The sequence below is a fragment of the Myodes glareolus genome, chromosome 12, assembly GCF_982192425.1.
Source record: "Myodes glareolus chromosome 12, mMyoGla1.1, whole genome shotgun sequence".
NCBI classification, from domain to species: Eukaryota; Metazoa; Chordata; class Mammalia; order Rodentia; family Cricetidae; genus Myodes; species Myodes glareolus.
Window position 1 is genome coordinate 35611494 of NC_142037.1, and position 21321 is coordinate 35632814.

At 42.5% G+C, this 21321-nt stretch overlaps 2 protein-coding genes and 1 long non-coding RNA gene across 6 annotated transcripts in view; 1 reads left to right on the forward strand and 2 right to left on the reverse strand.

The window, feature by feature from the left end:
- The window catches only part of Sorbs3 (sorbin and SH3 domain containing 3), a 36252-nt gene extending 30781 nt beyond the window's left edge, over window positions 1-5471 (reverse strand). For both annotated transcript variants that reach the window (XM_087912204.1, XM_087912203.1), the window contains exon 1: window positions 57-5471. The gene's annotated coding sequence lies outside the window, so the exon portion shown is untranslated. The remainder of the gene's footprint in view (window positions 1-56) is intronic.
- Window positions 5472-5613: 142 nt separating this feature from the next.
- The window catches only part of Ppp3cc (protein phosphatase 3 catalytic subunit gamma), a 72969-nt gene continuing 57261 nt past the window's right edge, over window positions 5614-21321 (reverse strand). For 2 of the 3 annotated variants that reach the window (XM_048421824.3, XM_087912205.1), the window contains exons 11-14: window positions 11431-11512; window positions 10758-10855; window positions 7085-7114; window positions 5614-6001 (exon numbers count right to left, since the gene is read on the reverse strand). In XM_048421824.3, the coding sequence (XP_048277781.2) occupies window positions 5832-6001; window positions 7085-7114; window positions 10758-10855; window positions 11431-11512 (380 nt within the window). In that variant the 3' untranslated portion in view covers window positions 5614-5831. The remainder of the gene's footprint in view (window positions 6002-7084; window positions 7115-10757; window positions 10856-11430; window positions 11513-21321) is intronic. The other variant, XM_048421826.3, reaches the window with a different exon arrangement.
- LOC146892301 (uncharacterized) lies at window positions 5997-8865 on the forward strand. The gene is made up of 2 exons (XR_015004896.2): window positions 5997-6192; window positions 6992-8865. It is a non-coding gene; the product is annotated as an uncharacterized LOC146892301 (long non-coding RNA).

Below are 21321 nucleotides of genomic sequence, written 5' to 3' on the forward strand. Positions count from 1 at the left end.
GAGGGGGGACCTGGAAAACTGTGAAAAGGATCGAAGGGAACATGGCAGGGACTTACAGGCAGGCAGCGTGCTTGGCTCTACTTCAGAGCTGCACAGAGGGATGGTCATGTCCACGTCCTCGCTGCTTGATCTGAAACCACCTAGACTTGGCATAAAAGCGTTGACGATGCATAACCCTGGCTCAAACAAAGGTGTTATTTAGCACGTCTTGCCACGGTTGCTGAGGCGCGAGGTCAAGGCCTCCCAGGAGGGAATATGCCCTCAGTATCATCTTTACCTTTGTGACTGCATAGATGAAAGCAGCCAACACTGACCCCATTCACTTTGGCTGGCTAGATAGAGGCAGGACAGCTCCCAGTCCCAATGCCGTGTAGTTCCCTCTCTCAAACTCAGTGGCACAGAGCCCTATTGTTAACACAGCTCACTGCTGGCATCCAAGACGAGAGCATTGTCCCTGTCCTTTGGCTGACCAGCTTTCTTCTCTACACACGTCTGTTCTTTCTTACGGCTGTCCTATGAGCTTGTGACCATGGCAAGGACTGAAAGGGATTTCTCCGTGTGACCCAAAGCTTCCTCGCTGGTGTCTCACTGGCCCATCCTGGCTGCCCTTTACACCAGTCTAACAGACTACAGGAAGGATGGGGTGGCTGTCAGATGAGGTCAGACCCCATGGCTAAATCCACAAACAATCTAGCAAACTGGAGCCTCATACCCAACACTGGGCTCGACGTCCACTCTTCCTCTGGAATTGTTTTCTGCCTGGGTAGGGAAAACCGAAAGCAAGAAACCTGGGTTCTGCCGTTACCATAACATCTAGGTTAAATACTGGGGTTCTAGAATGCTACCTCAAGTGTTTACTGGTTAGGAAATTATCTTCAAAACAAACATTGAGCAGAAAAACCGATGATCACTAATATGAAGGAAACTATGAACCACAGTGTGGGGCAGGATTTTCTTAAACTAGTATAACTGAGTGGTCACTCAGATTGGCCAGCATAGATTTCATTCTCTAGAATGTGAACTTTATAGACATTTATAGATATGATACAGGCGATACTTGGGAGATCAGCTACAAGGTTTACATAAGGCAGAGGGAAGGGATCTGGGCTTCCTCATTTGAAGGCTGGAGAACTCTTGCACAATGGCTATAAGCAGGAAGTCCAGCTGCATCTCACATGACTTAGGATATTTTTCTTACATACACCAGCTGCCTCAGACTTTGTGTTTGAAAGCCACATGGAGAAAAGTAACTAAGGAATAATGCGAAGGTTCAAGAGCTACTCCATTTTCAGAAATTCTACCTTTGCTCCTTAATGTCATCAAATGATTTTCTACTGACCAAAACAAGAGGGTTTTTCTTTTCCAATTCTGAAGAGTCAGGAAATCATTCCTAAGTTGTCAGGGTAAGAAAAGAAGTGTTTGCTAGCGAGGTAAACTTGCTTTATTGAACAGCAAGCTACTCTGGAAGGAAAGAAAAGGCAATGAAAGAGAGAAAGTGGTAGATGGGAGCAACGCTGGCATTCCCTGACATCTCTGTTCCTAGGCAAGGAGCCACATCAAGCACCCCCTATCGTCATGTGACAAGTCATATATACTTTGATGGTTAATATCTAGTGACAGAAGAGGTATCTGTTGCCTTGAGATTGCAAAGAAAACAGAAGCTGTTTACATTGTAACACACTAGTTAGCAACCCCAGCACATGCACACACAGACCATCTAAGCACATACACCCACACACCATCTAAGCACTCAGACTAAGCACACACAGACCATCTATGCACACACACACAGATCATCTAAGCACACACAGATCATCTAAACACACACAGACCATCTATGCACACACATGTATTATTCAGATTTTATCAGAACACAGAGATTGAAAAGGATGTTCCCTTTATGTCTGACAAATTTTTAAATTTCTATTTAAAAATTAGTCTTTGGTAAGTGTGAAGTTTCATACATGTATATTTAACCACAGCTGGAAAGCCCTTTCTGTGTGGAGTGTCCACTTTAAAACGCTGCTTCAGAGGTTTGCAAAGGAGGGCTCTGCCATTCCTAGAGAACTGCTTTAAGAAGTGGTTACTGTAATTTCTCCGAATGGGAGAAGTTTCTGAAAAAGAAGATCCCTGTGGACCTAATGTGAAAACCGAAAAAGAGGGAAGTGTTTTGGCATATTTAGAATATAGGGGAAAGATGTAGTAAAACACAAGGGTTTCAAACACCCCAGCACTGTAGAACTTCGCCAGCAGTTAAAACGGAGTGGTGGCCCTAAGCAGAAATAGCTGTCCAAGGGCAAACCTAAGGTTGGCATCCAGGAGGGAATTTGTTCAGATGTTAAAAACAAACGTCTAACGAAGTTTAAAGTGAGGAAAACAGCAGCTGTTACGACATATTCCTAAGGCTGTCCAGTGTGCCTGTGAACTGATGTTGGGTCCTAGGGATCCTTAGGAGAGAGGGCACTCCACCGGTGGTGTGTGTGTCACAGCAGGACCTACTGTAGGACTGACTTATGTAGGTGGGTTTCCAAAGAAAGGCTCTTTTCTGGGATTTGGGAGAGAAAAGCATAAGGTACAAAGAAAGGACAACCAGAGAAGACTGCTACTCTGGCCTTTCCTTCCCTCCTGCGAGGATTCTTTCAGGACAGTTAAGTTCCCCTGTCTTCCTCCACAATGCCTCATCCCTGCCTCCCATCAAGATAGGGGCTTGTCTAGCACAAGTTGCCTCAAATTCATTTTTTTATTTGTTTGCTTGTTTTTTTGAGACAGGGTTTCCTTGTGTAGCCCTGGCTGTCTTGGAACTTGCTCTGTAGACCAGGCTGGCTTCGAACTCAAAGAGATCCACCTGCCTCTGCCTCCCAAGTGTTGGGATTAAAGGTGTGTGCCACCATGACTGGTTGAGATACACATTTTTAATAATTTCATTCTTTTAAAGAGTATGTGTATACATGTGAGCTCCTACATGTGTGTGCAGTGCCTGTGGAGGCCAGATGAGGGTATCAGAACTCCTGGAGCTGGAGTCACAGGCAATATTGAGCCAAACGGCAAGGGTGCTGGGAACTAAACCTGGATCCTACGGAAGAGAGGTCAGTGTTCCTAACTACTGAACCATTTCTCCAGCCACTTTTTTTTTTTTCTTTTTGGTTTTTAAAGATCGAGTTTCTCTGTGTAGCTCTGGCTGTCTGGCACTCATTCTGTAGACCAGGCTGGCCTGGAACTCACAGAGAGATCCTGAGTGCTGGGATTAAATGCATGTCCCACCACCAGCTGGTGTCCAGCCACCATTTTTTATTAACATTTTTTATATTTACCTATTTTGTATAAGCACAAAATAGCACATATGGAGCCGAGAGGCCAACTAGCAGAAGCTGGCTGTCTCTTCACCAGTGGGCACCAGTCTGATCATAGGCTTGAAGACAAGACCTTTCCCTGCTGAGCCATCCCACTGTCCCTTGGCCTTGGAATGCATTAGACAGCTAAGGATTACCTTGAACTTACTGATCTTTCTGCCTCCACATTCCCAATGCTGGGATTGTGGACCTGTGCCATCACACTTGGCTCTCTTTTAAGAACAAAGCAATCTGTGCAGGAACACTACAACTCCCAAAAATACTTTGATCTCTGTCATGAATAAACTGTTAGCAAAGGTATTAAAAAAAACAAACAAACAAAAACAGATGGGGGCTGGAGAGGTGGCTCAGTGGTTTAGAGCACTTATTGCTCTGGCAGAGTACTAGGTTCAAACCCAGCACCCGTAAGGTGGCTCACAACCATCTGTAACTCTAGTTCGAGGCTTCAGATAACCTGGGGCATCCTCTTCTGACCTTTTGTGCACCAGGCACACATATGGCACGCATGCATATATTCAGGCAAAACACTCATTCACATAAAATAAAATAAATCCAAAAAATCCCACAGATAAACAAGCTAACCTTTCATTTTCCTCATGAAAATCAATTTTTTTAAAAAAGTAAAAATTACTGTTGTTTTTATGCTTTTCCCAAATCTCCCAATGTGCTATATTATTGTCTGAAATACTTACTTTAATGCTAGATTCCCACATGACATCAAAGAGTTCTACAAGCTTTGACCAAGAGGCTCAGAATCCAAGTCATCATAGAGCTCACCAGTGATGCTGTGACATGGTTCCTGTGATCAGATGGAGCTAAAGGTGAAGCCCAAGCAACCCCAAATCTTCTAAGTTAGGACATTCTTTAAAAAGTTTAAAGAAAAAAAGCCCAGCAAGCTAGTCAGGAGTGGTGGGGCAGACCTGTAATGCCTGCACTTGGGAGGTCAGGAGTGGTGGGGCAGACCTGTAATGCCTGCACTTGGGAGGTCAGGAGTGGTGGGGCAGATCTGTAATGCCTGCACTCACAAGGCAGAAGCCGGTGGAGTTCTGTGGGTTCCAGGCCAGCCAGGCCTACATAGCTAGACTCTGTGTCAAAAAAATAAAAATCTAAGGGGCAATTATATCTCAATCTCTAATTTTGGATTCCAAATTATGCTAACCAAGGTTCCACAGAGTTCAGCCTAATGACCCCTGAGGGATGTGACTAGAAGCTAGTTTTCTAATTAACTTTAGACCAGAAGCCTTCACTCATCTGATCCCTTTTACAAGGGTCAGTTTACAAGGACCCCACTCCACCATCTAATAAGGTCCTTTTAGACATACTGACAGTGGAAAACAGACGCATGCTGGGAAAAACAGATGCATGCCTGATGCGATGACACAGAAGGGCAAGGCCAGGTCTCAGTGATGCATATCCTGCAGGCCTTCAGAAAATACTCAACTTCCTTTGCAGATGGATTCATCTGGGATTAAAAAATAAAAACAAAAGAATCTTGCAACAATTGAAACTTTGAAAATCTTCCTTAAACTTCCAAGGGGACTTTAAACAATTCTAAGAAAACTTCTCAGTATTATTATTAATTTTTTATTTATGTGTGTTCCACAGTGTTTGTGCGGCAGTCAGAGGATCACTTCTGTGATTGGAAAGAGGATTACTCTCCTTCCACCATGTGGATCCTGGGGATCAAACTCAAGTCATCAGCCTTAGCCATCTCACTTTTTAGGAGGAACTGTATTAGAACCATTAAAACAAACCTATGAGTAGAGGTACAGCTGAGTGGCAGAGTGTGAAACCATGTGTGAGGCATGGGTTCAATTCTGTGTATCACAAACAAACAAAAACCCCACACTCATGGAACTGAAGAGTCCAAAAGTAAATTATTTCAGAAGCCAGTCCCACCTGGATCTTAAAATCATTAGATTTAAGTTATTCTCTCGGAAGTTCAAGTTTCCCTCAGAACAGAGGCAGTTTTAGCTACTGCCACCTGAGGTTTTCTTCAATGGTACCAAAACAGAAAGGGGAATGAAAAGACATGTTGGAGTTAGTAAAATTACAAGTCCTCAATGAAAGAAATCCCCTCCCCAGACAAGAGAAGGGCTAAGTAGTAGCCTGAGTCAGAAACCCAGGGTTGAGGCTTTCAAGTCCCTTTTTACTAGGGGACAGTCTCCTTTACAGAACAAAGTTCAACACACACACACACACACACACACACACACACACACACACAAACTCACTCACTGACAACAATCAGATCCACAAGGGGGGCGGGGAACAAAACAGAAGTACTTTTTATATATATTGAACATAAATTAAAAGAATTTATAAAATGGTCATCTTTCTTACAGAATAAATGCGGCTGAATTACAAATGCACCTCCAAGTTTAAGTTGTTTGAGTTGTTTCTGTTTCATTTCCAATAATAAATAAATATGATTTGTTCGCAGGGTTGGAACTCATCTGGGCTGCACAGGGCTCCAAGTCATTACAGGGCTTTCTTTCCATGGTCGCTCCTTCGTGCAGCGTGTGAGTGGACCATCTTCACTGGTCCATCAGGATGCCCACCCTCTCTTCGGGGTGGCATCCGCTCATTAATTCGGTCTAGACCTCGGGCTTCTTCAAAACTTCGGATCTTCTGTGGATACCCTCTGATGGCTGCAGAGAAACAAGAGAGGGGGAAGGAAGTGCTCAGGGAGGTGGCAAAGTCAAGAGCTTAGATCAAGTTTCTAAGCAAACAGCAATTTCCTAGGAACACACAGGAAGGCGGCACAGAGCACATGTCTGGTGACAAGCAACACGTGATTAAATCAGCCTTGTCCACAACCACTGCTTCCATACAGCTCACAGTGAGTAGAAACAGTCATAGATTAAAAATTCTGGCAGAAATAAACTTGACAAGAAAGATTAGCTCTTAATTAACCTTCACACATTTGAAATAGTTTCCTAAGAAAAACCTGCTCAATTCTAGAAAAGGGCAGCACCAGGAGAGCCTTGCACACCACACAGATGGTTGCTTTAAGCACAAGCATCAGCCTGACCACACAGAAGTGACAAGAGCTATCTATTCAAGACAGCTTTTTATCTTCACAGTCAGAACATAGGATAAGACCAGTACAGCTTCTAGATACTGCCGATCTGATTCATCTTTGAATTTTTTTCTTGTGGTATTGAAAATTGAACCCCAGGCCTCACACACCTTAGGCAAACATTCTATCACTGAGCTATAATTCCAGCCTGACTCAATTTTGAATTGTCAAAGAATCACCTTATCTAATAAAATTACTAAATCTACAATACAGGTTTATCAATTCTAATGGTATTACTTAAAATGTGTCCCCATAGAAACAAAGCTACTTTAGTCTGAATGCAACTTCAGTTAGGTCAACTTCAGAAATGAAGCATCTAAGTTCTATCTGTTTTGCCTCTATGCCTGCTAACCTTTTGAGTCATTAGGTAACAAAGCCTATCTAATTCTCTTAATAAAGAAAGAAATACTTAAATCATTTGACTTCTGTCATTACCAGGAGCTTCAGTCATTACATAAAACTGATAGGTTTACAGAGGACATAAACTGTGTGAAGGTCATCTGAGAAGCAGGCTGACACGTGGCCACACTGAGGGCCATCCTCTCCTTTTCTGTCACAGTTCTGCAGATACAAGTGAGTCTGGAAATGCTGATGAAGCTTTGCGACTGGCGCACAGACACAGGGGCGTTCCAACAGAGTGATATGACCATACCTTCCCGTGCCTCTGCCGCTTTGACTGTGGCTGCAAGAAGGCAGGAGCAGTGGCATGCAAAAATGAAGACAGAGAAAGAGTGAGTGAACCAACAGCAATGCTGCCAGCAGACATCCCAGAGTCCCCCGGCCAGCACACCCACCCATAACTGAAGTCGGTTCTGAGTTAAAAGAAATTAGGGGATTACTGCAAAGAGGCTGAAGGAGGATGTGCACGTGCAGCGGGTGGATCTAATGTTTCTAGCATTTCTGGTGGCACAGGACTGCTGCTCTCTTCATTCGAAACAGCCAGCTGCTAGTTTATGTCTTGGAATCACACATCAAAATGACTTGTCAAATCAGATAATTTAACATCACAACTGTGTTTGAGTTTATAACTGCTCAGATCATATCAGGCGAGCTGTTGCTTGGTCCTATTTAAAAATCCTTCTTCTTAATGTTTTCAAATGACTGATGTATAATCCAACTGTCCTTATCCATTCAATAAACAACAGCAATAGGGTAGCCCCTTGAATAGCTCTGGCATTTGGAAATGGAGAAAAGTAGGTTATAGGTGAGATGTTACTTCCGGTCTGGGGTAAATGACTAGGCACTGATTTGAACTCAAATTCATATACCCATCTGAGATGGGAGCTATGAAGAGCTCACACGGACACTCCACATAGCTTCTGTTCTTGTGTAGGAGAGCAGGTCAATTACTAAGGAAGCCATCCTCCCCCTCTCAGCGACAGAAATGGAAGCAATTTAAAAATGAGCACCAACAGGAAACTTCCTCCTGCCATTTTCTATCAAGCAGTAAAATACACAGAAAGGTCTAGGGTGCAGCAAGAGATTCGACTCCTCCAATAGCAATTTTCCTAGGGAAGGGAGAAAGGTCACTCAGCAGCCAGACCACTGTGAGGCTTTACCTGCCACTACAGGAAGGGGAAGAGCTGCAAAGCTACCTGCCCTCCTACATCTGTTGGCAACCCAAGTGCTTGTGATGCCCCTGGAAGGCTCCTGTTAAAAGCACTGCCACATACAACTTCCCTAACCTCAGATGGGTCCAATAAGCCACATAAGGCAGTGACAGCAGCTTCTCACAGAGCAGGGCATTGCTCAGACGGCTGTGAGGAAGTGGGAGCCAAACCTTTGTCTAAAATTCTATGAACAGTGCTGGCCTACTTAGAGTTTGAATTTCTGTAGTACATAGCAGCATCAAATTTCAAAGAAAAGTATTTTAGATTTGTTTATTTCATATGTGTGGGAGTCTGCGTTTCCCGCTGGATACCCATGCCCGATACCCACGCATATGCATGAAAGTTTTGTCTGCATATATGGGTGTCAGAAGAGGGTGTTATATCCCCTGGAACTGGAGTTAAGGATGGTTGTGAGCCATCGTGTGGGTGCTGGGAACTGAATCCAGGTGCCCTGCAAGGATAACAAGTGCTCTTAATGGTTGAGCCGTCTCTACAGGCCTCCAGTACCACATTTTTGGGGTTCTCATAGAACCATTTTTTTGTAGTGGTTATTAGCACAGCAGTCTGTAACAAGGGACGTGGTAAAAAAAAAAATCATGAAACTGTTTACTAACATATAATTCCTATATCATAAAATTCAAATGTTTAGAGTGTGTAAGTCAGTATTTTAATTTTTGTTTTTTGTTTTGTTTGTTTTTCGAGACAGAGTTTATCTGTCTAGCCCTAGCTGTCCTGGAACTAACTATGTAGACTAGAATGGCCTTGAACTCCTGCCCTGTCTTCTGAGTGCTGTGATTAAAGGCATGTGCCACCATCTGGCTTTAGATTTATTTTTATTTTATGGGTATGATTGTTTCTCCTGGAAATCAAACCTGGGTCCTCTGCAAGAACAGCTCTTAAATGCTGAGCAATTTCTCCAGACCCTTAAATGTTCTAATTACATTTTTATTTTGTGTGTGTGTGAGAGAGAGAGAGAAAGAGAAAGAGAGAGAGGGAGGAAGGGAGGGAGGGAGAAAGGGAGGGAGAGAGAGGAAGAGAGAGAGAGCGCGCGAGTTCACGAGCGTGCCACAGCACACATGCGGAGGTTAAAGAGTGCAGGAGGCAGTTCTCTCCTTCCACCATGTGGGACTGAACTCAGGTAATCAAGTTTGGCAGTATCTTTTATTACTCACTGGGTCATCTCACAGGCCCATAAAATATTTCCAATGCACCCTCAACCCAACGGTTGCAGGATTTTTATTTTTACACATACATATCCACCCCCTCCCACCTTCATAACTCACTGAATCTTTTTAGTGCTGCCGCTCGTGAACATGGCTGTGAAGTCATCCACTGAAGGAAGCGTGGTCAACCTAAGGCCACCCCTAAAGAAATGTGCTGGGTTTTGTTTGTTTTAAAGACACTTATCCACTTTGATTTGTTACTTAGTCATGTGAGATTTTCTGTGAACAGCTCTGACGAGGGGTTTGGGGTAATATGGGTAAAAGAGAGAGAGACTTGTCTATATAGCTTCTTTACTTGAAAAGTTTTGAAAATTTACTAATCCACAAAGGTTGCTTTAATCTAATTTTTTTAGGTTTTTGTTAGATCTTGAAAGAGCAAACCTTTCAAGGACAGCAAACCAAGGGCAGTAAGAGAATTTTATAGATATGCTAACTTGTGATGTACATGTTTCTTCACACCTTTTTGGACTTGGTTTCAATATATTTTGTGCCTCTTCATTTCTGGTGTGAATCGGTGTTTTAATCAATTTAGGATGACTTCTGAATTTCAGAGCTCATCACTCGTTTACTGATGGTTAGAGCTTCTGCTCTGAAGTTAAAGCAACAGGATCAGTGGGTGAGCATCAGCCCACCGTACCAATATAGTATAACTTACTCACTACCAACAGGCAGGAGAGCCCTTCTGATCTGGAGCTACCATGATAAAAACCATAGTAAACATCCTTATGTAGGATCCCTTCTGATAGACACACATGCTAATTCCTCTTGGATATTCTTGGTATGGAGTTGCACGGTGTGGGTACAAATGTGTTTTCCTTTACTGGCATCAGCTGGTCAGAGTGGTTGAGTCCAGTTATAAAGCCCATCAGCCTATATCTAGTCCAGTCCTCCATAGACACTTGAGTTTGTCAATTTTTTAATTTCAGTCATTTTTATTGGTATATAGTCATATTTCACTATATTTTACATTTATCTTCCAGATGAGTAACTATGTTAGGCATCTTCATAGACGTTTACTGGCCATCTTGAAATCCTCTTTGATGAAATAAACTGAAAAGATCATTGGGCTATATTTTAAATTTATTTTTTCTTATTATCTTTTGTCTATCCTAAAACAAGACCTTTGTCAGATATAGATAGTGCAGAAATATTCTTATGGCATGCCTTTTTCTTCTCTTATGTATTTTCATAAGCGTAATTTAATTTTGATAAACTTTACTTTCTTTTAAGGTCAGTACTTTTTGTCTCTTATTAAAGACTCTGCCTACTACAATGCCTATTCTCTACACTTTTTTTTACTGAGTTTGTTTTAACTTTTGCATTTAAAGGGCAACTACTCTGAAATATTTTGTGTGTGTGTACAGGAAAAAATAAGGGTCATGATTCATCCTCCCTTAGATAAATATCCATTGCTCTAGTATCAGGTTCTAAATAGAGTCACTGATTGCTGGTAACGGGGCAGGCTTTTTGGAAAGGGCATGTTCATACTCACCAGTCTCAATGGTCTGCTTTCCTCCAGAGAGGACCCCCAAGGGGAGTGTGCCTGTGGGAGTGAGGCCCTTGAGGGTCAGCACGCTCTCACTCTCCTCCCTGCAAAGGAACATGGAAGCCCTGGTTAGTGCCAGGGAGCCTCAGCACAGCCGGGCAGTGACATCTGAAGGAGAGCAACAGAGAGGCAGCAACAGATGAAGACAGGCCCCGACCTGCATCAGACCCAGGGTTTCTGCAAACACTTCAGATGGAAATAGTTAGCCAGTCCTTCTTTTTCAATCACAGGCACTGTTCCCCACACTTTATCCCATTTGACTCAACTAGCAACATTTGAGCTAGGTCCTATTATAATCTCTAGTTTATAGACAAGGAAATTTAAGACCCAGAGATTAAACCCAAGACAACACAGGTAAGGAAAGCCAGAATTTGAACATGGGGAATCTGGCTCTAAAATCCACATCAAACCTCTACATCTATGCCAGTACCAAATGAATGTTTTCCAAACATGGTTACTTTTCCATGGAAGTTTGGGTCAACCTGCACTCATCCAGAAGAACTACACTCAACCAGAGGACTCGCAGTTCCAGCACCAGACGGAAAAACACCACTCTAAAGCTACCTTCTAACCTACTTTCCAAATGCCTTCAGCCCACAGTGTAATGACAGAACCTTACCGAAGAACCGAAAAGACCCGCGCCATTTTCCCAATGGCTCTGACTTTATTCTTGATGATTTCTTTTCGAACTGAAGTGCCTCCTTAGAAAATACAAAGAACAAGTGAGTTAAAGGGATGTGGTTAACAGAACAGCTTTTTAAAATGCAGGATGGAGTGTTGTTTGTATTTAAATTAAAGAGAAACAAGAACGACAAAAAAAAATCAAAGCCTAATTTTTAAAAAACAATAACCTGGAGGTAGTGGGGCGTGCCTTTAAATTAATCCCAGTACTCAGGAGGCAGAGGCAGGCCATCTCTGTGACAAGAGAGATCCAGGACAGCCAGGGCTACACAGAGAAACCCTGTCTTGAAAAAACAAAAACAAAAACAAAAATCCCAGGAAGCTGCAAGGAACAAGAGGAACACACCAGAAGAGAAGAAATGAAGAATGAGTAAAGGGGACACAAAAAGACACAGAGTCATCTATTGGGGGGGCAGGAAGTTGTGTAGGTCTGAAATGCTGAACACAGTGAAGGATGAAACAAAGACACAAAGCTCACAATGACAAGCCGCTACAAGCCACGATCTCTTTTGAGAATGCTACGTGCCATCTTTGGATGCAGGTCTGGTCTGCCAAAGGGAGCAGCTGTCCTGAACTCAGGAGGGCTGCTTGCATCTCGCATCTCCACCGATCACACCGGTCTCTATCTGTTTCTTCGGAATCTGCCAACGACTGTGTCACACAGATTCCCAGGATGGGTAAGGCATTTTAAAAAGCAACACTGAAAAGTTAAGGTAAAACTGTATGGCCTTTTCTTACTTAAGATTTCAGAAATAGCCCAAACACGAAAGGTAAGATCCAGGCATACACCAGGAGATGGCATCCAAAAGTCACAGGCTTTCCTCCCTCTCTCCCACCTCCTGATGCTGCTGGATCAAACAACAGGTTCACAGGAACCAGCTGTTCCTACTGAGAGGGAGGGTGGGAAGCCATGTGAAACTGCTCCACTACCAATTCAAAACAACTAGCCAATCAATGGCGGCAGAGCAGACAGCTAGGATTAAGCTCACGGCACATTTCCGTTGGATACCTTTCGGACAGCTTGAAATGTAGTGATCTTCAGAGAGAAGAGACACCAAGAAATAAGGAGATGGAGACAGACACATGAGAGGAGGGTGCGAGTTACATGGAAGAGAAGAAAATCGGAGTGAAGTGCATGGAGAGGAGCAGGCTCCATGAGCGCTGATACAGACTCCTTTTCTGTCCTTTCTTCCATTTCTTAACAATTTAACCGTTCATACCAATTTCCATCTAGTATTATCCAACCTCCCCCATCATGAAAATAACACAAAGATACTATTTGTGGGACAACACAAAGGACAAAAACAATGGCCAGAACAGCTTGCAGATCTAGCAGGAACACTGCACTGCTGTTTGACTTGCCAGCACATCTCACTTTTCAGGAGACATCTTCCTTTTTATAGGTTTAAGCCTTCAGGGTTCCACCTTGTTCTCTATGGCTTCTGTCTCCTAAAGACTTTGCTTAGGGACCTGCTGATCCTCAGTATTCACTCATGATTAAGACAGGGAGGGAATCAAAAGCTTTTAGAGCTGGAAAAGGCAACTGATGGCTCTGAGCGTTGAATGCTGGGCCTCTGTTAGGGAAATGAGTTCTTTTGGGTCATTTATGCTCCAGAACTCCTTTAGTTTTAGCGATCAGCCTCCAGACTTAGAGAAGGTATCCCGAAGCGAGAAGGGGATTAACAGCTTTTTCAAATGTTCTTGCCTGTTTTACTTGGGTGAGCTCAGTGTCCCTGCCTGCTCCTCTATTCTCAGTTCTAGCAACTGGTACTGACATTCAGCACCCCCTAATTACTAAACAGGGCATTAGTGCCTCCAAATAAACTAAGTGAATTCACTAATGCATTTAAAGAATAACCTGTTACCTTGCTCCATTCCTGGCCTTAACAGTGGATGCACCTTTCTTTATAGCAGGAAAAGATCTTTGGTTTGTTTTTCGTTTGTTTTTTCTAATTAACTTTTTAAGTTACCACCACACGAAGTAGCAGGTCTCATCCAAGCATGTTTATACATATGCTGTTATGTGTTTTCTAACTTGCCTCCTTCCCCACTCTCTTCCAATGAATTTGTTTTCTCAGCTCCCAAAAGTTCCATCTTCCCCTTTTTGTAGGCTTATAATTTTTCAGTTTTTTACTATGAAGCACAGTGAGTTTTCTGTACTTTACCCTGTATGATTTGTTAAGAAGCACATGCCTATAAGACTCGTCACTTAGGGCAGTCATCAATGTTGCTAAAAACCCACAGCACCTCTGACGTCTGCAGCCTCTCCTGTCTAGATGATACCACTCTTTCACTTTTCATTGGGATTTTTTTTCTTCCTGCTCTGTGAAAGTTTTACTATGCAGGAATACATTTATGTGCACTACAGTTTTTATTGTTTTTTTTAGAAACTTCTATTTATCCTCCTTTGGTGTGCACACTCAGCAAGAGGAGATCAGAGGACAAACTGCAGGAGTTGTTCCTTCTCTTCCCCCATGTGGACCCCAGGCACAGAACTAAGGTCCTCAGGCCTGGCAGCGGTTTTCAGGTTTGGAATTTCACATAACTGGACAATTGAGTATTGGGCGGTTGGTTTATTTTATCCAACATTATGTTTGTAAGATTCATTCACTTATTCACTGTGGTCCATCGTTATTATCACATATGGTTCCACTGCAGCATTATGCTACAATTTTGTTGTTTTGTTTTTGAAACAGTCTCTTTACATAGCCCTGACTATTCCAGAACTAAGTAGACCAGGCTGGCCTCCAACTAAAAGAGATCTGCCTGCCTCTGCCTCCCAAGTGTTGGAATTAAAGACATGTGGAACCATCCCCCTCCATTAAGCCACGATTTACCACCTGTACTGCAATGATCATTTGGGTTGCTTCTAACTTTTGGGATGTTGTTTCTAACATAAATGCAAGTGATGTTCTTGTATGTATTCCAGTACATCTGTCTTTGCTGCACATAAGCACATTTCTGGTATGTTCTTAGGATATAAAAATGCTCAGTTCTAGACCATGTGTATTTTTAATTTTAGCACCATAGAATCTATCGAATTATACTTTTGTGTGTGAACATTGCAATTACTACACGAGCTGGCTAACACTAGACATGACTCATCTGGCCAATATGGTAAGTATGAAATATTAACTGTGGTGGTTTGAAAGAAAATGGCCCCCAAAAGAAGTGGCATTATTGGGAGGTATGGCTTTGTTGGAGTAGGTGTGGTCTTGTTGGAGGAAGGATGTCACTGTGGAGGCAGGCTCTGAGGTCTCATATATGCTCAAGTCAGGCCCAGTATCTCACACCACTTCCTGTTGCCTGCAAGATGAGCTCTCAGCTCCTTCTCCAGCACCATGTCTTCCTGTACACCACCATGTCCCACCATAATAGACTGAACCTCTGAAACTGTATGCCACACCATTAAAGGTTTTCCTTTATAAGAGTTGCCATGGTCATGGTCTCTTCACAGCTACAGAAACCCTAAGACATATTCCATCATGATTTTAGTTTGCCTTTTTATGATTACTAACATGACTGAGTATCTTTTCATATTTTTTGCTAAGCATTTAGAAATTCTTTGTGAATTACCTTAATTTGTCAGTGGGCCATTTGTTGGCTTGCTGCAAATATCCTGTCCTTCTGGGCAGCTTGCCTTTTCATATGTTGACAGAGTCTTTGGATAAATAAAAGCACTTATCTTTATTTTATTTTTAAAAGATATTTTGTATTATGTGTATGAGTGCTACCTGCAGATATGTAAGTGTATCACATGTAAACAGTGCCCTCAGAGGCCAGAGGGAGCCTCACATAAGATCTCTGGACCAGAACTGGATCCGGTGGTGGCAGCAACCATGTGGGTATAAGAGCAGCTAGTGTTCTTAATCACCGAACCATCTCTCCAGTTCTAGTTCTTGCTTTTAATTTATCCAATTTATTAATAGTTTTCTGGATGGCTAGTGTTTTTTTGCATTCCATTTAAAGAATTTTTCTCATTTCAAGATTATCAAGTTAATTCTATATTATAAATACTACAAATTTCATTGCTTTGCATTTCATTTCCTAAAACTTTTGTTGTTTGTTAAGACAGGGATGCTGGGCAGCAATGGTGGCACATGCCTTTAATCCCAGCACTTGGGAGGCAGGCAAATGTTAGTGAGTTCAAGGCCAGTCTGGTCTACAAAGAGAGTACCAGGACAGCCCGGACTGTTACACAGAGAGATTCTGTCTTGAAAAACAAAAAACAAAAAATAACCAAAACCAAAAACAAAAACAAAAAACCGGTCTTTCTGTGAAGCTCAGGTTAACCTGGAATTCACTGCAGCCTAGGAACCATAGGTGCCAGGAAAGTTCTCCACCCTAGAGCCACATCCTCAGCCTGCTTTACCTTTCATATCTCCATGAAATAGAAAGCTACAAAAACAAGTATTTGGGATTTACAAAATAAATTCCACAAATACTTTTTTCAAAAGTGGGTGTTCACTAAGTATTTATTTTAATGCCATTATTAGCCAAGCATGGTTGGTACACACCTTTAACCCAGAGCTAGTGGGTCTCTGTGAGTTCAAGTCTAGCCTGGTCTATAAAGTGAGTTCCAGGACAGCCGGACCTACACAGTAAGACCATGTCTTAAAAAAAAAAAGAACAGGAAAAAGAGAGAAAGAGAGAGAGAAAGCATCATTCTACAATACCACCTCTGATAAAAATCAAGGTTTAATTCTGGATTCTCTATTCTGTTTTAATGCTTATCTACCCTTGAATTAATCATTTTAATTACTGTAGCTTTACAGTAAATCTTGACATCTATAGAGCAAGTGCCCATATGGTGCTATAGCCATTTCCCTATGAAGTTTAGAATCTATCAAGGCTAGGTGGCTGTGCTTGCTAGTTTTGTGTCAAGTTGAGTCATTAGAGGAGGGAACCTCAATTGAGAAAATACCTCCATAAAATCAGGTTGTTGGATTTCTCTTAATTAGTGACTAACAGAGGAGAGCCCAGCCCATTGTGGGTGGTACCATCCCTGGACTGGTGGTCCTGGGTTCTATGAGAAAGTCATAAGGAGCAAGCCAGTAAGCAGCACTCCTCCATGGCCTCTGCAGGTCCCTGGACTGCTTCAGATCCCGTCCTTACTTCCTCTGATGGAGAACTGTGGAAGTATGTGCTGCATCAACCCTTTCCTCCACAGGCTTCTTTGGTTCTGTTTCCTCACAGCAGTAGTAACCCTAACAGAGACAAGTTGGTACCAGGATAGTGGGGTATTGCTGTGACAGACTTGACCATGTTTTGGGGAGGATGGTGGAAGGACTCTGGAATGTTGGGTTAGAAAAGTCATTTGAGTGTCGAGAGCTCAGTGAGCTGTTCCGTAGGAGTCTTGAAGACAAGCTATGTTGAGAGCTGTGCAGAGGATGGAAGCCTGGCTTGTGACATTGCATAGGGAAGCAAAGACTCTATGAGGCCTTTGTGTAATGAATCTGTGATTTCTGGTCAGCTGGAGGTGAAAACTCAGCTATGATTATTAAGAGACCACAACCACTAACATAAAACCTTTGCATTACTGGGACAATTGATGCTGCTCATCTGGGGTAGAAAAATCAGCTGTGATTATTAAGAGACTAGCATCATTGAGGTGAAATCTTCTGGAAAGTGTTTTCTGAGAGTCAGCAGACAGGAGCTGTATTCTAAACATGGACAAGATTGTACCTTCTACTACTGGCAGCTGAACTTGGTAGTATAAGAGTGACCCAGAGGTTACTGGTTTTGAAGGCAAGAAGGGGTCATGGAGAGCAGCTGGGGCTCGGCACTGTGAGAGACCAGGAGAGGCCACTGGTGAAGGTGCAGCCTCAGTGGCAGTTGAAGGCCCAGGACTGCAGGGGTCATGCACAGAAGTTGAGGCTTGGCACCGTGAGGAGAGCCTAGGAGAGGCTATCGGTGAAAGTGCAGTCCAGTTGTAGCAGAAAACCCCAGCTTTTGGGAGATGCCAGTACCATAGCAGCAGTGGAGCAGAGCCTGCCCAAGCTTAGAAGACAAACTGCACGCTGCAGACGGCAGAGGTGAAGAAGTGACCAAAGCCCTTTGCATGAGCCCAGAAGACCATGAGTGAATTCCAGACACTGAATGTTGAGTTAGTTATACTGGTGGATTTTGGTCTTGCTTGGTTCAGATTGTGACTGTGCCCTGGTTCTTCCCTCTTGAAGTGAGCAGGTAATTTAATTTAATTTTTACAGAAGCCCATAGCGGAAAGACTCTGAACTTTTAAAAGATATTTTGGATTTTTAGAGAGATTGGATAGTTTACAGAGACTGTAATATAGTTTTACTGTATTTGAATTTATAAATACTGTGATACTTTTAAAGTTATGTTATATATTGTGATATTAATATTAATGTGCCATCTTGGGGATGAGAAAAGAAAAGTTCTAATTAAAAAGTGATGTGCCTTTGTGTCAAGTTGACAAGGGGTTACTTGTACTGGCTATTTTTATGTCAACTTGACACAAGCTAGAGTCCTCAGAAAGGAGGGAGATGCAATTGGGAAAATGCCTCTCTAAAACTGGGCCATAGTAATTAGTGATTGATGGGGGAAGGCCCAAACTATTGTGGATGGTGCCACTCTGGGCTGGTGGTCCTGGATTCTATAGGAAAACAGGCTGAGCAGGCCATGAGTAGTGAGCCAGGAAGCAGCACCCCCCATGGCCTCTGCATCAGCTCCTCCTCCAGGGTCCTGACAATGAACAGTGACATGGAAGCATATTCCTCTGCAGGCCTTTCTTCTTGTGTGCTTCATCACAGCAGTAGGAGCCTAAGACGGTGGTGCTTCTGTGACTCTCTAGCCTTTGTCTCTCGCACTTTTATCAATAAACCTCTTTTCTTAAACTATGATTGGATGTACATTGTCGTCTTCTGTGCTATTTTTCTTCATTCCATTTTTCCTATAACTTAAATGTTATATAACAAACTTTTTTTTCTTTTTCTCTTTTTGTTTTTCGAAACAGGGTTTCTCTGTGTAGCTCTGGCTGTCCTGGAATTCACTCTGTAGACCACGCTGGTCTTGAGCCCAGGGATCCACCTGCTCTGATTCCCAAGTGCTGGGATTAAAGGTGTGCACCACCGCCTAGCTAACAAACTATTTTCTTACAACTGAACCTAGAGATTGCACTATGAATTATTACTTACTGAAGTACAATGCTAAAGGCTGGGGATATAGCTTAGAAAAGCACTGGTGTAGCATGTATGACACACTGATTTGATCAGAACTTATAACTCCCCATACATTTTGAATTTATGCATTGTTTAGCATATGTTTTATTAGTCAGGTCTGACAGACTCTATGCTCCCGTGGTTTCTGCACATGCTCTCTCCTCTTTTACTCTTCAGTCCTTCCTATGTTTCTAAACTTCTTCCTAGTACTTTCCTTCTGCTTAAATGCTATCTATCTTTTAGAATTTCATTTGGTATACATCTTTTGCCAATCCACTTAGGAAAAATTTTAAGGGATAAAGTGGTATTCTACAAATACTTATTTCACCTTTACTGCTAAAAATATTTTTGTTGAATGTAATGTAAGATTTAGTAATGCTAAACTACTGGGCATTAATCTTTACCACCTCGAGTGTGTTACTCCACTCCCTCTGTGCATTTCCATGAAGAACCTGCCTGTGTAGCTTCTCCTCTGGGGAAATCTGCTTCTAGGCAGCTGTGTTCAGATCTGCCTTCCATCCGGGACTTCACCACAAGTGGCTAGGGTTGTCCTTAGTGTCACTCCTGCTTTGCTAAGGTTTCCTCATTAAAACGCAGTGTCTTCTCAGCTCTTGGAATTGTTTTTATTTTCCCTGGTACTCCAGGCACACATCTGCACACATCTGCTACGGCCTAGTCATCAAATTCCTAAGTCTCAGCTGTTCTTGCACCCCCTTCCCATCACCTCTAGCTGCTTTTATTCTGAACTACCTTCCAGGTCATTTAGTCTGTGTTTCACTTTTATCAAATTTGCTAATTTGTTATCTTATTTTTCAGTCTTACAAATTTCATATGTGACACTTTGTCAAATCTGCTATACTCATCAGTTATCTACCAACATTTTCAACCTGGTCTTTTAAGTACTTAAACTAAGCCAAGGATGGTAGTGCACACCTTAATCCCAGGGCTCAGGAGGCTACGGCAAGTGGATCTTAAGTTTGTTTTTGTTTGTTTGTTTGTAAGTTTGACCTGATGAAGTCAATATCTGTATAATCTGGAAGGTTTATTTTTAATTTCTGCTGCTCCTGAAAATTCTTTTGGTGTAGTTTGAGACAGGATCTCACTATGTATCCCTAGCTGGCCTGGAACGAACACATACTCATTTGCTTCTGCCTCCTCTACGTAGAAGAATTAAAGGTATATGCCTTTAATTCCATGTTTGGCCAGAATTAATTTTTTAATATTTTATTTATATTTATATATACAGGTAGTTTGCCTTCATGTATGTCTGTAGAGCACTGGCAGGCCTTGTGCCCGTGAGAAGGTAACAGAAAGTTGTTAAGTCACCGTGTGGGCTGTTAACTGCTGAACCATCTCCAGCCCCTGCAAGTTTGTTTTAAACATCCTATTTCTGTTACTATTATTGCACACGCCTGTGTGCTGGGGTGGTTGTGTCACAGTGTGAACACACAGGCAGAGGACAGCTCCGTGCAGCGGCTCTCTCCTGCCTTTCTTTATGTGGGTTCTGAGGACCCAATCGAGGGCCACAGGCTCGTGAAGCAATCCCTTTTGCCCACTGAGCCAAACTGCGAGCTGTTTCGGGGAATTCTTCCTCTTCCTCATTCTGCTGTTGTATCTCCTTATTTGCCTAGTTATTTCGGTTATTGGCCATATATTGTATTGACAGACTGTTTATTAATATTTGACATGCTGTGATGGAGGAGGGTTATCTGTCTATTGTGTTATTTTCATTGGTCAATAAAGAGACTGCCTTGGCCCCTTGATAGGACAGAAAATTAGGTAGGCGGAGTAAACAGAACAAAATGCTGGGAAGAGGGCTATGAGCCAGACGCCATGGAGCCAGCCACCAGGTCAGACATGCTGAATCTTTCCCGGTAAGCCACCACCTCGTGGTGCTATACAGATTATTAGAAATGGGTTAATCAAGATGTGAGAGTTAGCCAGTAACTAACTCTCTAGAGATAATGGGTCAGGCAGTATTTAAATGAATACAACTTATGTGTTATTATTTCTGGGGCTAAGCTAGCCGTGCGGGAGCTGGGCAGGATGAAAAGCAGGCCTGCCCGCAGTTCCTCACAACAATGCTGCTACTTTCCAGGGATATTGTCAGGGGTTGGACTCCTACTTCATGTTAAAGGCCGAAATAATGAAGAAAGACAGTATACTTCCTTCTAGTTTATCCTTGCTCTCACAGATTCACCCTTCAAGGTCCCCAACTAATGAGTAGAAACTTATGATCATGTACATCCTCCTTGGGAAGTCATAAAACTCATTTTTTTAAGCTTAGCTACACAAGACTATAAAAACTGCTCTTAAACTTTTTACCCCCTCCTTTGAAATTCATGAATTTTCAAGAAAGAATTGGTCTCAAACACTGGTTCAACTGTCTGTATTTTCTATTCTCATTTTGTAATTCTTTACTCTTTTGCCTGCTTTCATATGGATTTAAAACTATTCAAACCAGATGGTGGTGGCAAATGACTTTAATCCTAGTGCTTGGGAGGCAGAGGCAGGTAGATCTTTGAGTCTGAGGCCAGCCTGGTCTACAGAGTTCCAGGACAGCCAGGGCCACACAGAAAAGCTGTTTCAAAAAACAACTAGCTTTTCTAGCTGTCTTAACAGGTGAGACTGAAGTAGAAATCCTTAGA